This window comes from Lissotriton helveticus, chromosome 3_1 (genome assembly GCF_964261635.1).
Source record: "Lissotriton helveticus chromosome 3_1, aLisHel1.1, whole genome shotgun sequence".
In the NCBI taxonomy this organism is placed as follows: domain Eukaryota; kingdom Metazoa; phylum Chordata; class Amphibia; order Caudata; family Salamandridae; genus Lissotriton; species Lissotriton helveticus.
Window position 1 is genome coordinate 1,538,778,904 of NC_136061.1, and position 20,617 is coordinate 1,538,799,520.

The following is a 20,617-nucleotide window of genomic DNA, read 5'->3' on the forward strand; positions in this document are numbered from 1 at the left end:
AGGGGCGCAGGTACAAAGGTTGTACAAGCACCGTAAGCTAACAAAAGAATATAAGCTTAAGTAAATGTGGTAAAGTCCATAAGATGACAAATCCACAAAATGAAAACTGAACATCTCAATACAAATGATCAAAGCTACAGTATGGCTCAGTACCGTAGATAGAAAATAAAATATCAACTCCTCAAATTTGAATATTTTCGATTCCTCTAAAATAATGCACAATAAAAATGAGCTCAACTCATCACAGTAAATACATGAACGACTCTAAAAATAGAGCACACTAAAAGTGGTTCATGACAATAAAACAGCAATAAAAAGGAGCACAACTCCTCACAGTAAATACATGAACGCCTCTAAAAATAGAGCACAGTAAAAGTGGTTCATGACAATAAAAAGACAATAAAAATAAGCCCAACTCCTCACAGTAAATACATGAACGCCTCTAAAAATAGAGGACAGTAAAAGTGGTTAATGACAATAAAACGGCTCTTCACAGAAAATGCACGACTTCTCTAAAAATAGAATAAAACTGAGCCCCTGCGGCTCCTCACAGTAAGTAACAGAAAATCACCAATAAAACTGAGCCATGCGGTTCCTCACAGAAAAACTTCTTTCATTCTCAGGTTTATGTGAGTATTATAGTAAGTTCATAAAAGACTTCGCTGAAAAAATTGAACCTTTGAGGGAATTAACAAGGAAAAATGTTGAATTTGTGTTGGGGGAAAAACAACAAAAAGCTTTTGAAAACATAAAGGCGGAAATGATTGCTGCTCCATCTTTGAAACCTTTTTGTATTGGCAAGACGTGTATTCTCACTGTTGATGCTAGTTTATACAGTCTTGGCTGTGTTTTGTCCCAGAGTGCTGGTAAGGATGTGTGGAATGTGGCCTTCGCTTCTCGTACTTTGAATGCCACAGAAAGACGTTATGCAGTGGTAGAAAGAGAACTGTCGGCATGTGTACGGGGCGTGGAACATTTCAGGAACTATATTTGGGGTGTGCGGTTTGTGTTAAGAACTGATCATAAACCTTTGATTCATATTTTATCTCCAGGAGGAGGATTGAACGCTACGGCTAGAATTGCAAGGTTGATATCAAGGTTGCAGGAATATACTTTTACTATTGAATATGTTCCAGGAAAATCCAATGTCACGGCTGATTGCTTATCACGGCTTCCCTGTGATGTTGATGATGTTCCTTGTGGTAAAGACATTTTTGCCAGTGTTTCTGAAGTTTTACCAGAAAAATGTAGCTCTATCTCTGAAGAACTGTGGGAGAAGAGTATGAAAGGTGACAATTTGTTACAACAAATTATTAAATTTTGCTCTGTGGGTTGGCCGCACAAGAGAGAAATTCCTGATGAGCTATTTCCTTATTGGAAGATTTCTGAGGAAATTGTTGTTGAAGGAAATTTTGTCTACAAACAAGGAAAGTGTATTCCTCCAGATTCTTTACGAGAGACAATTTTATCTTTGTGTCATGAAACTCATTTGGGAATGTCTTCTATGAAAAGACTCATCAGGTCAACCTTTTGTTGGCCTGGGTTGGATAGGTTTGTAGACAGATTAGTAAGGGAGTGTCCTGAATGTGTAAGTAGTGAAAAGTCTCTCAGATGTAATCCTGCTCCTCTCATTCCTGTCAAGTGGCCTAGTTTTCCCTGGCAGAAGATTGGTTTAGACATTGCGGGCACCTTCAATTTTTTGCTGCAAGACTGTAGATTTGCCATAGTAATGGTAGATTATCACACAAAATGGCCTGAAGTTAAGTTGGTTCCACGTGTTGACACGGGGAGTGTTATTTTGTTTTTAAAGGAAGTTTTTGCTAGAGAAGACACACCTGAAATTATTATTTCAGATAATGGAGTACAACCGAAATCTCTTGAAAGGAAGGAGTTCTTAAAGTTTCACAATATCAAACATATTACCACATCTCTTTATGAGCTTCAAGGTAATGGTCAGGTGGAGAGATTTAATAGGGTGCTTAAGGAAGACAAGTTGAGAGAGAAATTGTGGTTGTATCGCATAACCCCTCATTCAACTACAGAGGTCTCACCCTTTCGATTACTTAAATTGTGCCCATGGTGGTTTAAAAAAACAGTCAAGTTTCAATCTCCAGAACTGGATAAAGAAGTCATGGCCCATAAGATTGAAGAGAAACAAATAAAAAGTAAGAATCTCTATGACTTACATATGAAAGTCAAGATACCTGAATTTAAGGTTGGTGAATTTGTCAGAATACGAAAACCTGGCATTCTTCTAAAAAATGAGACAAGGTTCAGCAGACCCATAAAGATTGTCAAGGTCAATCGTAATAGTGTAGTTACACAAGATGGTCAAGTCTGGAATGTAAGACGTGTTTCTAAATGTAGAATGTTTTATTCTTAGTGTTTTTAAGGGGAAAGATGTGTTACATTCTTGCATATTTGCTTTATGTTTTCCTTTTAAATGCATGTTGCCCTTTTAATTGTACTGTATACTTTTGATCTATGGCACCTGCTTTGCAGTTGTGATTACATCACATGGAACTATGATGGGCATTCTTTTTCTGTAACTCAGCAGCAGAAGTACTGTGCTCTTTTTCATTAAACTGGATTTCAACTTTAATGGATCTGATTCAAATTTATTTGGAAAACTTAACACCTTGTATGGTGCCAGGGCATGGGATTACCATAACGTTATCACCCTGCAGGTAGAGGAATAGCATATATGCTGGTGCCTTCTTAATATCAGCCCCCCCCCCCCACCAGTTCTCATATTATTATTCATTAGGTGTGAAGTTTTGAGTATATATCAGATAAAGCTAGACTGACCCCTCTTTTGCTCTGGGTCAGCGTTTGGGTCAACTCGTAGGCTAGTTTAAACAGGGACATTACTTCAGATTGTCTCAAATTAGAGAAGGGCTTAGATATCCCCTAGCCGAGGTATGTTTTAAAAACGTTGAGCTTGCCTGACATGTTTAATGCACCTACCACTTTAATTAAGAACGACAAGCTGAAAGTCAAGTCTAGTTTCCTAGAGTTTTGTCAGTCCCAAAAACAGAAATATTTCCAAAAGATAACTGTGACTGTGACCCGAGTTCCTTCAGCTTACATTCCCGCTTTGGTGAGACACATGGTAGGGCATGTTCGATGCAGAAAAATAAATGTGTATGACAAATATCTTAACGGAGACTAACTTGGAGCATTCGATTGGGGATCCACAAAGCAAAACAGCCCCAATGTGAAGTCTCACAAACCAGAAAGTTCCAGTCAAAAATGCTTTGACCGGCCTGAGGAGCCAAGCTCGCGTCCGAGATGGCCGCGTTTTAGCTCGGCTCCGATCACTCTCCTGTCTGCAACAAATATCCTGTACTTTATCCTGCCCCGGGAAGTATTCCACGATGTGCAGTGGAACGACGATAACTCACAGGCACTTACCGTTTGCTCCGGTGATTCCTGGGTGTCACGGATCCTGAGTTACGCCCCTGTCTGCTTCGGGGCCTCCGGAGCGGCCGGGCCTGGCACTCCTTGGCGGCGCCCGGGCTGGACGGGGCGCGGTGGCCGGCCCTTGGTGGTGGTGTGGAGTCGGTCGGAGGGGCCGATGTGCTAATAGACCTATTGCGGCCTCCCGGGCCTGGTCCGGCGGTCCTGCGGCCTGGTGTTGGGGAGCTGACTTCCATGGACGGGGTTAACCGTACATCTGGCTCGTCTCCCCTTTGTTCTCCGGCCCGGCCATTTTGAGTTCCTCCGCCCGGACTCGGAGAACGGTGCCGGCGGCGTGTGGGGTGCCGGCGCATCGCCTTCTTCTGGTGGCTCCCCTTCCTGCCCTGGTGGCACTTCCGCTGGTGGTTGCCGGTGTCCTGTTTTGCCCCGCTGATATCCGGGCGGGGGTCGGTGTTTGCAGCGGCCCCGCCGGGCTTCTAAGATGGCGGCCGGCCCCATGATTCTCGGCCTTGCGGGGACCGGCGATGCGAGTCCGCCGCGCGGCATGTTTGCTGAATACTGTAAAGGTGAGCCTACGCTCCGAGACATCCTCGCCGCCCTGCGCTCCTGGGGGGCACCCATGACTGCACCGACCGCTATCCTGGAGGGGGGTCCCTTTGTTGGGCCTGCCGGACCCCCCTCGGTTTGTGCGGCTTCATCTCTGTTGTGTGCTGCTGGAACTTTCCTTGGGGTCGTGGACCTGGAGGCTGCTGATGGTGTGGATGTGTGGGGGTCCGCTGCCCTTCTTCGTCCTGTGCCTCCTTCTGCTCCGGAGGTTCCCCGGCTGGATCCCGTCTGGACCAACCTCGATGGGTCTCCTTTTCCTCTTTTGCCTCACATGGCCGTACGAAGATCCTGTGACGGTGCCGCTGGACCGGCTTTCTCCGTATTCTCATCGGAACTTTGCCTGAAGTGGTTACTGTACTTTCTGGATCATCCGGGTCACGATCGCTACAACTTGAGTGTATTTTTGATTCGACTCCCTGTTATTCACCTCCTGTTTTATGTGATCTGGTTCCTGGTGCGCTGGACGATTACAGTTTGCGAAAAACGAGGACAGGGTTGAGCTGATCTTGCCTCTGTGGACTGTTATTTTGTGGTATGGTTGGGTGATCCGTTCATAATTGTATGATTATGTTTGATACGTCTTTACGTTCCTGGAGCTTATCCGTGTGTTTATTATCTTCCCGTGGGCTCTGAGTATTTTCGGGCGGGGGGGTGGGAGCTGAAGGGGTTTTGATTATGTGGCTCCTCTCCCGCTGTTTTTTCCCTTTTTCCCCTTCCCCCACTTTTTAATCTAAGTGATTCTTTCTTTCTTATATTTCTCTATATTTCGGGTTCTAATTAGGGCGACAGGCACGCTGCTGGGGGGTAGGCCATAGCCTTCTGCAGGGGTGCAGGGTGGGCTGTGCGGGGTGGTGGGGGGGTCTGTTTATTGTATCTTTCCCTGTTCCTCTTTTTGGTTCTATGGCTCTTATGTATCCTCTACTTTCGTGGCGCGGTGTCGGCACGTAGCCCCCCGGGGTGTTTGTGCTGGCATGGCCCTTTTGGTATGTCTGCTGTCACGGTTTACTACGCATTCATTTCTCCTGTTGCCACTAGTTCCATGTGCCGAATTAGTATTGGGTGCTTTGTTAGCCGTGGGGGGCGTGCACTGACGCTGCGCCCTCACTTTCCCCCTCCCCTTTTTTTGATGTCCTCTTCCTCCCCTTTTTTCCTTTTCCCCACCCCATTTTCTTTTCCTCCCTTGGGTTGTTGTAACGGAGGGCTTTTAGTTTTGTAAACGTATTTTTCGCTGTTTTATTATTATGTGCCCTGATAGTGGTGGGTGGGTGCTGAGCAGCGATTGTGATTGTTCTTGATGTGGGACTCACGTTCTGCCTTTGCCAAAATGTATTGTTCTGTTGGTCTTTTCCTGTATTCGAGACTTCGGCTTGCTCACGGCCCACCACGGCCCTCTGGACTTTACAGATTGACATTATCCTGTGACACCCTTTTTTCTATTATAAAATTAACCTACTTTTATCCTGTCCGTGATGGCAACTCAAAGACTTGTTGCCTTTGCCTTTCATATGAGCTATTTAGAAATCCTGTTGTCTCTCCTGTATTGCCTCGTATGTTTCTTTATTGTGGTGGCCGGCCCGGTGGGTTGTAGGCCCGTATCTGTGCGCGCCTTCTGTACAATAAAGGTTTAAAAAAAATAATAATAAAAAAAAAAAAATGCTTTGACCATGCCGAATCAGAAAGCCCTAATTCAGTTTCAGTTCTGAAGGAAGGGACACAGTTTGCAGTGGTTCATGGTTAACTACAGATTTCTGATACAAGGACTCAGAGACAGTCTCAGGTTAAGTACAAGACATGGTTCTCAATACAGCGGAGACCCATATCAAGGGGTCCAAGATAAAAACAATGGGTATTTTCTTACCAAGGAAGATTGAGATTCTGAGTCTCTTACAGTTTGTAAATGTGTTTTTTAAGGGGGTGCCTTTGTGAGAACTTTGGCTCCAACAGAGGAAAGGCTTCCCATCTAGTACACAATTCTAGTAGGAAGCCTGTACTGGTGCTGTCATGTTACCCATCAGCTCCAGTGTGTCATCTACCAACAAGATACGGTTTACCTCCTAGTTTAGGACAAGAATTGTTCCCAACAGTATCCCATACCCGGCTCAGAGAACGGAGAAAACCTTATTGGGTTTTTAAAAGATCCCTCACACTTGATTTAGTCGTGGTATGCTTCATCATTGGGATCCGCACTCAGAGTGATGATACAACTGAATGGCTCAACCTATGTCAGAGAGCTCTTACATATTGTAGGGATCAAAGTGGTTTAAAATTATCAAGGCACATTTCATCTTGTATACTGAACCCATGGCTCTAGTCGACGTTGCTCGCTTGCACTTTATTGATCTGGAGGGTTGACAGTTGCACTGCACATGGAAATGTATGTTTCTCTTTTATAAAATCAATAAAGACATTTAAACCATAAAATTATCAAGGCACAACCTGCAATATTTAATTTATTCTTTGGGTACCCTGAAACGATTAAAAACGTAGGCACCCCTTTGTAGTTAAATGGACACTTGGAGTTATTTTATGACCCTAATGTCTCTGGTCTATATGTTTGTAACCTTATCAAAGTAACCCTCAAGAAAATAAAATCTTGCAGACTGCAGTCTATTCCTGTAGGATAATTGTAACTCACATGATTTCTACAATATGTAAGAGCTCCCTACCATAGGTTGAACCCACTCAGATGTATCACCACTCTAGGTGAGGATCTCAACAATGAAGCATGCCACAAAGAACCCACGGGGGAGGGATCCTTTAAAAACTCAATAATGTTTTCCGAGTTCTCTAACCCGGGTATGGGAGCCTGTTGGGAACAATTCCTGACAGTCCTGAACAAAGAAGGGAACCTGATCTTGTTGATAGATGAATTACAGTACGGGTGATGATAAGGCTCTTGGAAAATTACTCCTAATCCCCTCCACTGTTGATTAATTAGGTCCTGTGTGTTCCAGCCGACAACTGCAAAATGAAGAGCGGCACTGTGCCTTGCAGCCAAGCAGAAAACGCTCACACATGTTTTGCATTAGGAAGGCAGCAGCCACAACAAGCAGGGATGTGAGATACCCCTCGAAGACTGGCATTCTAATATGGAAGAACAAGTATCATTACATTTCCACAGGGCACTTCCTCATCTCTCACACTCAGCAATAAAGTCATGTCTGAAGTACAAGCAGCATTTAACATTTGCCAAATCTATTTAAAATTAAACATTTTGAGCATAAGCAACAACATATTAGCACAGTACACGTTGCCTTTATTTGTAAGAAAAATAACTAAATGGACTGAAGAAAGTCATTGATGGAAATGGAAGTAATCCAACCTCCCAGCCTGGGAAGTACCGACGCCCACACTCTTGGTCTCAGAGTGCTGGAGTCTGGGGGCTGCCCTCTCCGTTGCCTCCGAATCTTCTTTGAGGGTCTTCTTTTTAAAACGGACTGGGCTCTGGACCTGTTGGTAGGTTCTCTTCCCTTCCAAGACCCCTTGCCGTGTCTGGAGGTGACACTGTTTTAAACTTGTTGGTTATGTGCTTTTCTCGGTCTTGGGACAGAGGGTTGGGTAGGGAAGAAGTTTTGTCTCAACTCTTCCCCTCCATATATATATACAGGATGGTTTCTCCTTACTCCACCCTGAGCCTTTACAATTTTTAAGAGATCCACGCCTCTTGGATTAATAGCAAGTCGGTTTGAGTTTTATGGCTCATACGACTGGGGGTGCGTTAGCTGCATCTTCTTCAAGTACTCTAGTACACCTACTTTCCTTAACTTTACTTGAGTTTTATATAGCACTGGCTAAACCCGTAGGTATCAGAGCGCTTTACACGAGGAACGTTACCTAGGTTACAAGTAACACATTGTTACAGAAGATACATCAGTTACAAGTTACATCAGTTGGTTCATAGCATGTAGAAGGGTAAGGGGGTAATGTAAAAGGGTAACGGGGAGGGAGATACAGTGGAGAGATGAAGGAAAGTCTGCCCAATGACCGGCTGGGTAGGTGACGGCCGAGGAGAAGTCCACAGCCCATCTCCTCACAAGCTATCAGGTAGCTCCACCGTGCATCAGCCAAATAGCTAGGTCTCCATGGAAAAACATTTAAAGATCATAGAAGACGAGATGAATGGAGAGTAGAGGGGTAGGGGTCTAGGGTGAAGGGGAAGGAGTGAGATATAACAGAGAGATGAAGGAAAGTCTGCCCAAAGTCTGACTGGGTAGGTGACGGCCGAGGGGGAAGTCCACAACCCATCTCCTCTTTCGCTATCAGGTAGCTCCACCGGGCATCAGCCAGAAAGTTAGGTCTCCTTTGTCGGAGAGAGGTTCAACAAGGTCTAAGTTCTGAAGGGTAAGCATGATGGGGGATAGGATCAAGGTCAGGTCGAAGTCCAGTTTTTGTCCCAGAGTAGTAGCACAAAGTGGAGGGACTACTGTGGCAGCCATCTTGGGGTCAGGCAAGGGAATTCTGACCTGGATGTTACATTCAGCTGGTCCCATTATTATCTTTCGCTTCGAAGGGGGGTGTTTGTTGAGCAATGGAGGAGCTAGACGGCAGAGCCAGTGACCGCTCGCCTCCCGAGGAGGAGAGTATTGCCATGATATAGCTACCTACAATCAATCAGTGCTATAATGTTGAGAGGGATTTAATTTATTTTATTTAAAATGTATTGTTTTTTTTTACTTCTCTTTAATTTCTGAGAGTACTTGGATTGGTAGACAGCACATCAGATTTAGTCAGGGGAAAAGAAATGAATTAAGGAGTCTGTTCTCTCTCATTGTTTTGCCATATGGGGTAGGGGAAACATCCTTGATCACAAAGGCTTTTGCACGCCTAGCCTTTGCAACTAAACTGGCACGACACCGGCATCATTAGTATGCCCGTCTTTATACCAAATCACATTATATGACTTGCAAGGTGCCTCACCTCCATCTTTTAAACGTGTTTCTTCAGGTTTTGACCTTTGCTGGTGCATGGAGAAGGCCCATCAACCCCCCAAGCACTCTCAACTACACTGAAACAAAGCTGGGTTGAATTATCTGTGTCTGTGCCTTCTCCAGCCAATTAAATCTGGTACCGACGGGGTCCTCAAGTCTTTAAAACACTCTAGTACTATGTTTTAGCCACTGTCTCTTTCCATACTATTTGATCAGAGGCAAAGTCCACTCATTTCTTCCAGTATGAGGTTTTGTCGAGAAGGGGCGGTTTATATGGGCTATAGCGCTTCAGGTTCATTCACTAACATGATTTTGTTGAGTAGGTAGAAAACTGTATGTTGGCTACATAATACCATGGCGTCACCCCTTGCTATGTGTCGTCTGAAGTAAGGGTGTGAATAATGTATGGTGCCTTCATAACATCAAACCCATTTCCTACTGCATTTGGCCTGGGGGATAGGAAGTGCCTCTCTGACACAAGCCCTTGGTTTTGACTAGGTTTTCCATCCTCCTTTGCCACTTAGATTCATCAGTTCTGCTGCACGTTGGGGTTCCTCAGCTTCTCCACCATTTGGGTCAGCATTCGGTTGCAGAGGGCAGCGTAGGGGTTCATGAGGGCCAACTGATGGCGGGCGAACTGGCTGCCCAGGCCTGCAGCACGCTGAAAGTCTTCACGAGCAGATTCATCGAGGCCCTGCAGGCGGTAGACCAGGCCTCGCTGGACCAGAGCCTGGCACGCTGAGCGCCCTTTCCCACAGCTCAGGGCTACTGCTTTTTCTAACTCCTCCAGCGCTCCTGGGGGAAGCGACAACAGGAACAAGTTAGAAGGAGACAACATAGCTGTCAATACAAAAAGGGGCAATTCCAGCAACCGTCACACTTCCAACCCTGAGCAACGTCCAAACCACTATTTTATGTATGGAGATTATATTTTTTAGCACAAATTATGCTCCCAGTCTGTTGCAAGATAGAGAGATGGCTGTGGGGCAGGCTGAGTTGGTCTTGTCTACTGTAAAAGTGCTTCATTTGTGACAGTAGCCTACCCCTGCTTTCAGCCCATTACTTCACTGATATCAGTTTGGCTACACCATTGTAGCCAATGGCTCAATGGTTAGAGCGGCAGACCCTGATGCAGAGGTCTGGCCTGGGACCAGGGTTCAATTCCCACCTCGGCGAGTCTTGGGCTCAATTTACTCGGACCTGATAATTCTCGCCTCGGTGCCTATTCTAATCATGGGTCCCACTCGGGCAACTCTGGGCAATAGCTTGCTTAATCTCCACAACTGCCCCAACAGTGCTAGGATGCCTGGCTTCACCTTGGGGGTGCCCAGGAGTGGGCACTTCACAGGGAAAGGCCAGGAAGGGTTCCACAGCAGTATGTGTACAGCACCTTGAGACCCCTTCGGGGTGATTTGTGCGCTATATAAGCACTACATCTACATTTAGATTTTGTTTCGACTGCCGTTACTGAGACACACCATCATTTCGACCAGACAATCGGCATATCAGCTTTACCATTTAATTATAGAAAAACAAATTTAGTATAATTTTGTTTAGGTTTGGGTAAGGTGTAGCCTTATGATAAAGATCAAGTTTAGTAATTGTAGCTCTAAGAGATGGGTATTATTAATACTTATTTCTACATTAGGGATAAGGGTCAAAGTAATGGTATGGTGAAGTCATGGCGGTCGTAATAGGTCCAGGTAGGTTATTGCCTCAGAAAGACATATAACGCTGGAACGGAGCATGTCACGAGCCAGTAGGCTTGTGTATGGCAATGGAGACCATGTCTGCAGTATAAGGATACTGCTTGTGAAATGTTTCTGTGGCTTCGGGTCTGTACAGGGTTGAGATCCTGCGCATGCTTTTGCCAGTGTCAGAACAGTCTTTGCACACTAAGAGAAAGATAGATGGCAGTGTTCCAGGGGTTACGTTTTTGATTGGTGGGTAAGAAACTTCCCATGTAAAAAAAAAAACCTCCACAGTTGGGTGTCACCTCAAATCTCTGCCTATCCTGCCATGCCACAGCTATCCAGAGTGTGGACCGAGTCTGCCAAGTGGATCACGATGGGATAAAACTCTAGGAGGGCTCATCCAAGAATGGGTGTGTTAATTCTGCCCCCACCCCAATTCACACAGTGTTTAGTTCAGCTGTAGACAAACATTTTTGGAACATGTGTTCCCCATAAGAAGGCATGCTAACATTTGCCCACCACCCTTCTTACCGGCATAGTGCTCTGCATTAGTCCGCAACCTAGACATGAACAGCATGGTGGCATGTCTTTTTGTTAGTAAACTCTATCAGGGTGCAACAATCTTAGCATAATTAACTTGAAGAAACAAAAACATGGAATACAAAAAAATAGGACAAAGTAATGGTACAGATTAACCTCAGAAATTCCCCCCAAAATACCTTGAGGTTCTTGAAAAACTCCAATAGGAGTCCTACATTTATTACTCTGAAGTTAGTCTCCTGAGTTTATTCTCTAAATGGTTAATGGTTGTTCTCGTTCAATAAAATACCATTATAAAAACAATAATTTAAAACTGATTGCACCAACTGCTACGTGCACACCTGGTCTCGCCTCTCTTCTCCCCAACAAGGGAGACACATTGACTTATACCTCCAATGATGTAGTGCTATCTCTACTGTGCCCCCAGAAGTGCACTGCCCACCGCTCCACCCACACTCACCAGCCACGTCCCCCTGCAGTCGCAGCGCCTGGGCTCGGTTGTTGTGCGCCGAGGGTCTGTCGGGCAGGAGGCGGATAGCCTCATCGAACTTCTCAATGGCTTCTCCAAGGCGCCCTGACTCTGCGGCCAGCACCCCCGCCAGCTCCAGGGCTTGGACGCACTTCAGCAGCTCCGGGCTGTAGGCCTCATCTGTTGGGCACATGGAGGGAAAAGACACGGACTCAGTAGAAGGAAAGCGATTGTGACTTCTTCATATGTTCTGAGTGTACTTGTGACGGAAACACAATCAACAACTTTCCAGCTAGATTCATTTCCCCAACGGGCCTCGCCACTTTCCCGAAGTCACGCAGCTCAGAAGTCACTATGCTTGATAACCCAGGCACCTCACACGACCTATCCGACCTATCCAACCTTCCCAACGTCACTTCCTGCAAGGGGCATTCCCCTCATCTCGAGGGGTGTAGCTTGGTCAGTGAGATTGGGGGGATGGGGGAGGGGGATGGGGTGGTGAGCAACGGATTTCCCCAAACCACGCAGGCATTTAATGATAAAATACATTATACAACAGGGGGGCAGTGACAGAAATGCAGATTGGTGGGATTACTAATTTGGAGAAAACACAAGATTTTCTAAAAAAGTAACCAACATTTTTGAAGACTTTCAAAACAGAGAGAGAGGGAGGGTGTGTGCGTTTGTATCTGTTTACTATACACAAATCTCGGGTGAAAACCGACAGGTACCTCACAAAACCCGTCTTAAGCCACTTGTACCCGAATATTTATCAAAAAATATATTTATTAGAGGGGTGTTACACCCCAAATACCCCCTGAAGTTATACCCCTGCCCATCTCTCTCACTGTTCATTCTCTGTAGCTTTCACTGGGACCCAGTGGCTTCAGAGTCACATCCAAATAATGGGTAACAGGGTTCTGAACTTCAGGTGCAAACCTGGTTAATTTTCCAAAGAACAGGCAGCCATGAATCTATCAGCCTGATTCATCAAGCTAAATTGCACTTGCAAAGGGCAAGATTCTCAGAATCTTGCCTTTTGCGAGTGCAATTTTTGCATTTGGGATTCATCATCCCAAATGCAAAAATCGCTATTAAAGAATTCGCACATTTGCGAAGAATTGCATTTAAGGAATCTCTATTTGAGATTCCTTAAATGCAATTCATGAACCATTTTGAAATTGCGAAATTGCAATTTTGGGCCGCTATTTACCGAGAGGTCAGACCTCGTGGTAAATAGCAAAAACTTAGAAAAATGCATTTAAATGCATTTTTCTAAGTTGCATGTTACACACACACATGTCCTTTGGACATGTGTGTGCGCAACACCAATGTAGATTACATTTCAGGGGTGCTACAGGGTGTCCTTTGGACAACCCTGCACCCTTGAAATCGAATCCTTATTTGCGATTAGCTAATTGCTAATCACAAATAAGGAATAACTCCCCATTCATTCCTATGGGCCTGTAGGCATGGGGAGTTATTCCTTATTTGCGATTAGCAATTTGCTAATCGCAAATAAGGAACATGTAGGAATCACAATATGTTTTGCAATTCCTACATGAATCCCGTTTTGCAAGTCCTTAATAGCGATTCCTTATGAATCGCTATTAGGGGCTCGCAAAACGGGAGAATGATGAATCTGGCTGTAAGACTCTAATCAACGAACAGGCTCAAACACCTTTCGCTCCAGTTGGAGGTCATATATTCATAACCGTGCTGTCTTCTTCATGTTACAAGGCTGCTTTCTCAATTCTCTGAACCCTCATCCATTGCAAGCACATCCTTCCCAACATACACGGGGTCTGCCATTCTAAACTCGGTTCATAGCTCCATTCGTGACAACACAAGCTAGTCCCTTCCTGACTGTAGCACTTCCACTCTCAACACAGGCTCAGAATCTCAGATGAGACTGACTGCCCTAGCAGTTTACTGCTATTTCAGTTGAGATCGCTCATTTGCCCTGCAGGCTGAGTTCCCCTGCCACCTCGTGTAATAAAACGAATCCCCTTTAACCACAACCTCCAATTTTAAATACGTATGAAACCTGGGGACATAAAAATAAATGTGACTGGTGAACAGTGACCAAACAAAACAAGCATTGAGAAAGCGAACAAGTCTGACCTTGGCGATTTTTTTACTTTATGAAAAAGATGTTGGCAAAAATATAAAAATAAATGAATGCCACAGTAGCTGAGGCACATCAGCCCTGGCAATGAAGCGCACCCCTTTTCAGGTGGTGTGAACCACAAAAAAGATGATAGAAAGAATGCATGCAGGTAGGCTAAATCAGTGGTGGTTGGGCTGTGTAGCATTTCAACCCATCGTTTTCCACCAACTGTACTATGCTAGACAGAAGCCCACCTTATGCACATCAGTACTGACCATTCTCCTCAGGGGAAAGGCTATCCCAAACAGTCAGAAGAGCCCCACCCAATCATTATTTTTAATTGCCCACAGGACCTGGCCCACCCGGGGGCCTAAACTAAATGAAGCACAGGAGCATAAGCAACCCCAAACCCATTTTAATCTTATTAGAATTTGTCAGCTTGGATCCTGTGCACAACGAACAAGAGACCCACATCTGGCATACCGCTGCCCACTTAGGTTGTTACATCAAAAACACAAAAGATGATGGGAAGAAAGCTTTCAGATAGCCTCAGCCCCTGGCAATCACTCAGCCATGCAGCACACAAGGATGCCATCCGCAATCACCACCACCTCATCAGGGCGGCCAAGAGGACCTCCTTCAAAGACTGCCTCGACAACAACGCACACAATAGCAAGGAGCTCTTCAACATCGTGAAGGAACTCTCCCCAGATCCAACACTAACAACATCCCGCCGTCGGAAGCCCTGTGCGACTCCCTCATCACCTTTTTCCACTGCAAGATAGCAGAAATCCACAACAGCTTCAACACCCAGACAGCCCCAACAGATCAACCATGACCCCCTGCTAGCCTGGGCCAGCGTGAGCGCCGATTACACCATCAAGACCATGAGCACAATCCACTCCGGCTCTCCGTCAGACCCATTCCCGCACCACGTCTTCAACAAAGCAAGCAGCTCCATCACACTCCACCTGCACAACGTCATCAATCTCTTCCTCAAGACCGCGACCTTCCCAGAGAGCTGGAAACATGCCGAGATCAACGCCCTACTCAAAAAACCTAAGGCAGGCCCAAGAGACCTCAAGAACTTCCGGCCCATCTCTCTGCTCCCCTTTCCGGCCAAGGTCATCGAGAAAATTGCCAACAGACAGCTAACCTGATACCTTGAAGAAAATAGAATCCTGGACCCTTCCCAGTCAGGGTTCCCCAGCAACCACAGCACCGAGACTGCCCTCATCGCCGCCACCGACGACATCAGGACCCGGCTGGACAATGGTGAGACCGCAGCACTCATCCTCCTAGACCTCTCTGCCGCCTTCAACACCGTCTGCCACCGCACTCTACGCGCACGCCTCTACGCCGCAGGGATCCGAGACAAGGCTCTGGAATAGACCACCTCCTTCCTCTCCGGCAGAACCCAGAGCGTCCTCCTCCCCCCATTCCGTTCCAAAGCCTCCAAGATCCTCTGCGGCGTACCCTAGGGATCCTCCCTCAGCCCGACACTGTTCAACATTTACATGGCCCCGCTTGCACACGTCGCCCAATAGCACGACCTCAACGTAATCTCCTACGCCGACGACACTCCACTGATCCTCTCCCTCACCAAGCCCTCCCTTCACCGCCAAACCCAACCTCCACGAAGGAATGAAGGCCGTCACCGACTGGATGAAGATCAGCCATCTGAAGCTGAACTCGGACAAGACGGAGGTCCTCATCCTCGGCTCCAACCCTTCAGCCTGGGACGACTCCTGGTGGCCGACACCACTGGGGGCAGCCCCGACACCCACCGACCACGCATGCAACCTGGGAATCATCCTCGACTCAACGCTCTCAATGACAAAGCAAGTCAACGCCGTCTCCTCCTCCTGCTTCAACACCCTCCGCATGCTCCGCAAGATCTACAGATGGATCCCGACAGATACAAGAAAGACAGTCACCCAGGCCCTCATCAGCAGCAGACTCAACTACCGAAATGCCCGCTACGCGGGAGCCCCGACCATGCTCATCAAACGACTACAATGCATCCAAAATGCCTCGGCACAACTGATCCTCGACGTACCACGACACGGCCACATCACCCCCACTTGAGAAACCTGCACTGGCTCCCCATCAACAAGAGGATATCCTTCATGCTCCTCATCCACGCACACAAAGCACTCCACAAGACTGGCCCAGCCTACCTCAACAGACGGCTTTCCTTCTACATCCCCAACCGCCAGCTACGCTCCGCTGACCTCTCACTCGCCATCGTCCCGCGCATCAGAAGAACAACCACCGGCGGGAGATTCTTCTCCTACCTTGCTGCCAAGACATGGAAAACCCTCCCACTGAGCCTACGACAGATCCAAGACCTGCTGACCTTCAGGAGAATACTCAAGACCTGGCTGTTCGATCAGTAGCGCACTCTACCCTCCCCAGCGCCATGAGACCCTCACGGGTATGTAGTGTGCTTTACAAATGATTGATTGATTGATTGATTGATTCTAGGTAGAATTCTAATGCATTGTTTTTCATCCACTGTGCCACTCTAGTCAGAAGCCTGCCTTATGCAAATCAGTACTGACCCTGCTCCTCACGGGAAGAGTCCATCTCAAATTGCCATGCAAGCCCTCCTTTCAAAGGGATGATGAGCACCACATTAGGGTTTCAGCATGGCTGTGCCTCATCTGTGAATGTAGCTTGGATCCTGTCGAATAGCGAACAAGGGACCCAAGTTTGGGCCGATCCTTGCCTACTTAGGGTGTTACCTTTCTGATGAGGCCTAACAATGATTGTTATTCCTCGTTGGTGAGGTGCAACTTGAGTCTCACATCTTGGTACACCCTTGCCCACTTAGCACTTCACATCAAACACACCAAAGGTGATGTGAAGAATCCTTGTACATTGTCTAAATCACTAGCATTTGCTCTCCGTAGTGTTGCAACCCAATGTTTGTCACCCACTGTGACACTCTAGACAGAAGTCCAACTTTTGTGTGTTTGATCATGTTCAGATGTGATCAGTCAAAATGACAACACTCACAGTGCAAGTGAGCCCCAGACTACACAGTGGCCTGACTCACTGCTTTGTTCTGTGGTGGGTAGAAGCAAAATATGAATGACAGTTGAATAGACCAATGGATGAAGAGGGATGACTCAAACCGCTCTAAGTATATTTTTGTATGATCTAATCTTCGTTTATACTTTTTTTTATTACACGAGGAGAGCGAAAGAGCTAAAGTGGTCTCTAAGCCAGATCTTAAAATTGGGGATGTGCAGCAAGATTATCTGGAAAGATGTCGGTGAATTAGTTAGACAGCATCAAGTGTCCAGAACTTTAACCCTAACAAAGACAAGTATCCTAGGCCAGAAATAATCCATTAAGAACGCCCTGATTATTAATTTTGAAAAACCTAATCGAAATGTGTGAAGACAAATTTAAGATTACTCTGAATCACATGTACGTATTCCTTCCTAAATGCTGTGTTAGAAACCACATTTGTAATCATGTATGAATGTTGTGCTGCACTAGCTCCAAGCTTCATGTGACATTGAATATGCTTTTAAAGCTACATGTCACCTGTAGGTCCGGGTGCCATAAAGTTCAGTTTTACAGCTTGCACATTTTCCAAATAGCATAACCTCGTTTCCAAACCCGGCAAAGGATGCAGGATTTTGTGAGAATAAAGGGGTCAGTATTATGTGCATGAATGATATATTTTCCTTTATATGTTTACATTGTTTATATGTTTATGTGTTTACATGTTTACATATTTTCCTCAAGACCATTTTGCGTTTCATTTGTGAAAAGGTATAATATATATCAGTTGAAGCAACAATTGTCTTTGCCATTTTTGCCTTGGTGATTGCTGTTTTGCAATTAACTCTAGTTGGATTTTGGACTTGCCAACATGTTGTGTTTTTTTTTTTTTTTTTTTTCAGAACAAGGATTGTGTTTTATTTTTAACAAAGGAATCTCAAGTATGTGTCTATACTATGCATAAGATACCAATGTGGCTCAGCTCCCATGTCAGAGACGTTTGTGTAAACTACAGTTTGCAGATTGCAACCTCAGTAGGATGGTTTTGATATTCGAGTCCCTGCTGAGGAGATATTTTTGCAACCTGCAGGTCACAGGTTCCAGTCAATACAGGTCTATACAGGTCCCACCCAACCCACCTGTTAATCCTTTTATCTATACTACAAACAGCACCAATAAAAATAGAAATTATAATATTGTTAAGCTCCAAGACACTATTAAGTGTACAATGCACATTATATAAAAAGCCAATTGCTCTTAATATTTTATTTGCCCCGAGAGGGAAAATTATAAAAGTGCAATGGATATATACAAAAAGCTTGGATGTATGGAATACATTCGGAAACATGTAGGGCTCATAAAATGTTGATATGTTTCAGCTAGAATTCAATACAATATTCCTCTCCCAGACTACAATATTTTACAGTGCTCTTTGAACATTTTGCTGTAGAAGAAATTGATGTTTTCTGTTTAGCTTTGTAGATCTATTAATAACGTAAAGGAAATTTTGCAGAGAATTAATGAATGTATTCTTATAGATCACACTGATTTTTATTTTTAAAAAGCAGGCTTCTAATAAATTACAAAAAGCATCCTGTGATTCTTTGTTTTTAGTTAAAGGCACATATCTACTTCTCAGGCAGTTCAGTACAACGCCAGAAAGATTACCTGCTGTTGTATCAAAAGATGCTAGTGGGCACCCAGCATTAAATTCAGACTCACGTGAAAATTAAAATGAAAAGATCTGAAGACTATAGATATGTCTCCGGAAGGACATGAATAATTTAGCGCTGAAGCATATATCTTTACATTAAGTTCTTGTAAGGAGTGCTAAGGACCAAGGTGAAGTTATCCAGAGAACAGTCAACCCCAGCATGTGCATTTGGGTTACATTTCTGCACCGCAGACCACAGGCAACCGCCTGCGGTGTGTTTAAGGCACTTCATCTTGGAGAGTGACTATGAAGGAGTGGTAGAAGGCATGAAGGAATACAAATTACTTTTGGGGGGATCTTTTTAAGATACCATCCATTAGGCTTGAACTCCTTGGGCTTCTTTGCCTGAATTCGGACATATCCTTCTGAAATACCCAGCCAGACATTACGGTTTTTATTAACTGTATAATAAAGATAAGATAAGATACCCAGCCAGACTACTATGCCAATGTTTACTCTGTCAAGTGCAGAATCTGAAGAAAGAATCTGATGTGGAAGCAAAATCTTATTTCAAATTCCGGCTTGATGAATCGCCCTGGGAACATATGAAAGAGAAGCAAGTGGAGGGTTTGCTGAGAGACTACAGCACCTCATCTCTCAATGAGCAGAAAGCAACTTTAATGTGATCTCAGGATGACCAGGTCTATGTATGTAGCCTGAGGCCTAGGAATTAGTATACGTCCCAAACCTCCATCTATGTCACAAGGACCCAGCCTTTGCTGCGGTGGGACTGCTGGGTAACAGTCAGGTGTCTTTGTGTTGAAGGGCACCCTTTGAAGTTTCATTGTGCCAACACTGGTGTATAACATGCCAAATAACCACTCTGGGGATCCAATTTCGCCTCAAACCCCCACTTCAGTTCCATCTGCATTAATAAGGCCCTACATTCCAAGCACTGTGGAAAAGCTGTAAGTGGCTGCAAGTATTCCAAAGAAACCAGGCCAATTGTGATGCCTGATAGGATGAATGTAAAAACATGTACACTTCGGATGTTCTGCAGAGTTCTCTCAACTGACTGTCGGGTATTGTTCCCTTTCCTGACGCAATGATGAGTAAAGTGGCTAGAGTAGGACATGTCTTTCTAATGTCATGCTGAAGCACATAAGCCCTACTTTGTCCAATTCAGGAGAAGATGTGGCTTAAGAAGGATTTTTCATGTGGAATATGCTCACCTGGTTTACACTACTCCCTGAGCCATGTGTCAGTTTTTTATGGAAAATATCTCACATCTATCTAAAGGAAATAGGTCTCTTCACACAAAACTGGCATAGGAGAATGAAAACTCCAAACTGTCATCCTTCAGAGGTTGAAACATTGTGTTCTAATGTGTGTGATGATGCAGTTTTCGCTCTGATTGTGATAAATGGTCATCGCGTTTCTGTGCTGTAGAGCCAGGGTTGGTACATCCAGCTCTCGGAGACAGTAAAACAGCGCCTCACATTTGAAAACATAGAACCGCACCACTGACTGAGCACTCACACAAGCCTGCCCCTGTTATTTGTGAGACCTCCCACAACTGTGCCAGCCTACGACGGTGTACCAGGCCTGAACAGGGGTTCACTGTCACTCAATTTTTTCAATAACTCCACATAAAAACCTGCTCCCCATACCCGACAGAACCTTGTGGGCCAACTACCCCTCCTGTTATCTTCAGTAAGTCCTGCACAACAGGATTGCTAAGAGGTCTGATAGCAGGCCACGACCCCTTTCTCCACCAATCTGCAAACGCACTTCCTGGTGCGCTCTTGGTTGGGGGATGAAGTCCCCTATCTGCTGGGGGTCCTTGGGGACCAACTAGTCTTCCTGTTACCTCCAGTAAGCCCCACACAGTGGGATTGCTGAGAGGTGGTCACAGGCCATGCCCCCTTTCTCCACCACTCTGCAAAAGCACTTCCTGGCACACTCTTGGTTGGATGATGAAGTCCCCATGCCTATTAAGGGTGCCTGGGGGCCAACAAGCCCTACTGTTACCTCTAGTAAGCTCCACACAGCTGGATTGCTGAGAGGTATTCAGAGGCCATGCCCACTTTCTCCACCACTCTGCAAACGCGCCTCCGGGCGCACTACTGCTTGGTGGATGACCCTGTGGGACCCCCGGAGCAAGCCTAGGGGGGGCAG

General features: G+C 45.5%; 2 protein-coding genes across 2 annotated transcripts in view; both read right to left on the reverse strand.

The window, feature by feature from the left end:
* TMEM25 (transmembrane protein 25) overlaps window positions 1-11,759 on the reverse strand; it is a 122,405-nt gene extending 110,646 nt beyond the window's left edge. The window contains exon 1 of the mRNA XM_078682241.1: window positions 11,649-11,759. The gene's annotated coding sequence lies outside the window, so the exon portion shown is untranslated. The remainder of the gene's footprint in view (window positions 1-11,648) is intronic.
* TTC36 (tetratricopeptide repeat domain 36) overlaps window positions 7,262-20,617 on the reverse strand; it is a 39,456-nt gene continuing 26,100 nt past the window's right edge. Inside the window, exons 2-3 of the mRNA XM_078682242.1 lie at window positions 11,649-11,837; window positions 7,262-9,749 (exon numbers count right to left, since the gene is read on the reverse strand). Of these exons, the coding sequence (XP_078538368.1) occupies window positions 9,484-9,749; window positions 11,649-11,837 (455 nt within the window). The 3' untranslated portion in view covers window positions 7,262-9,483. The remainder of the gene's footprint in view (window positions 9,750-11,648; window positions 11,838-20,617) is intronic.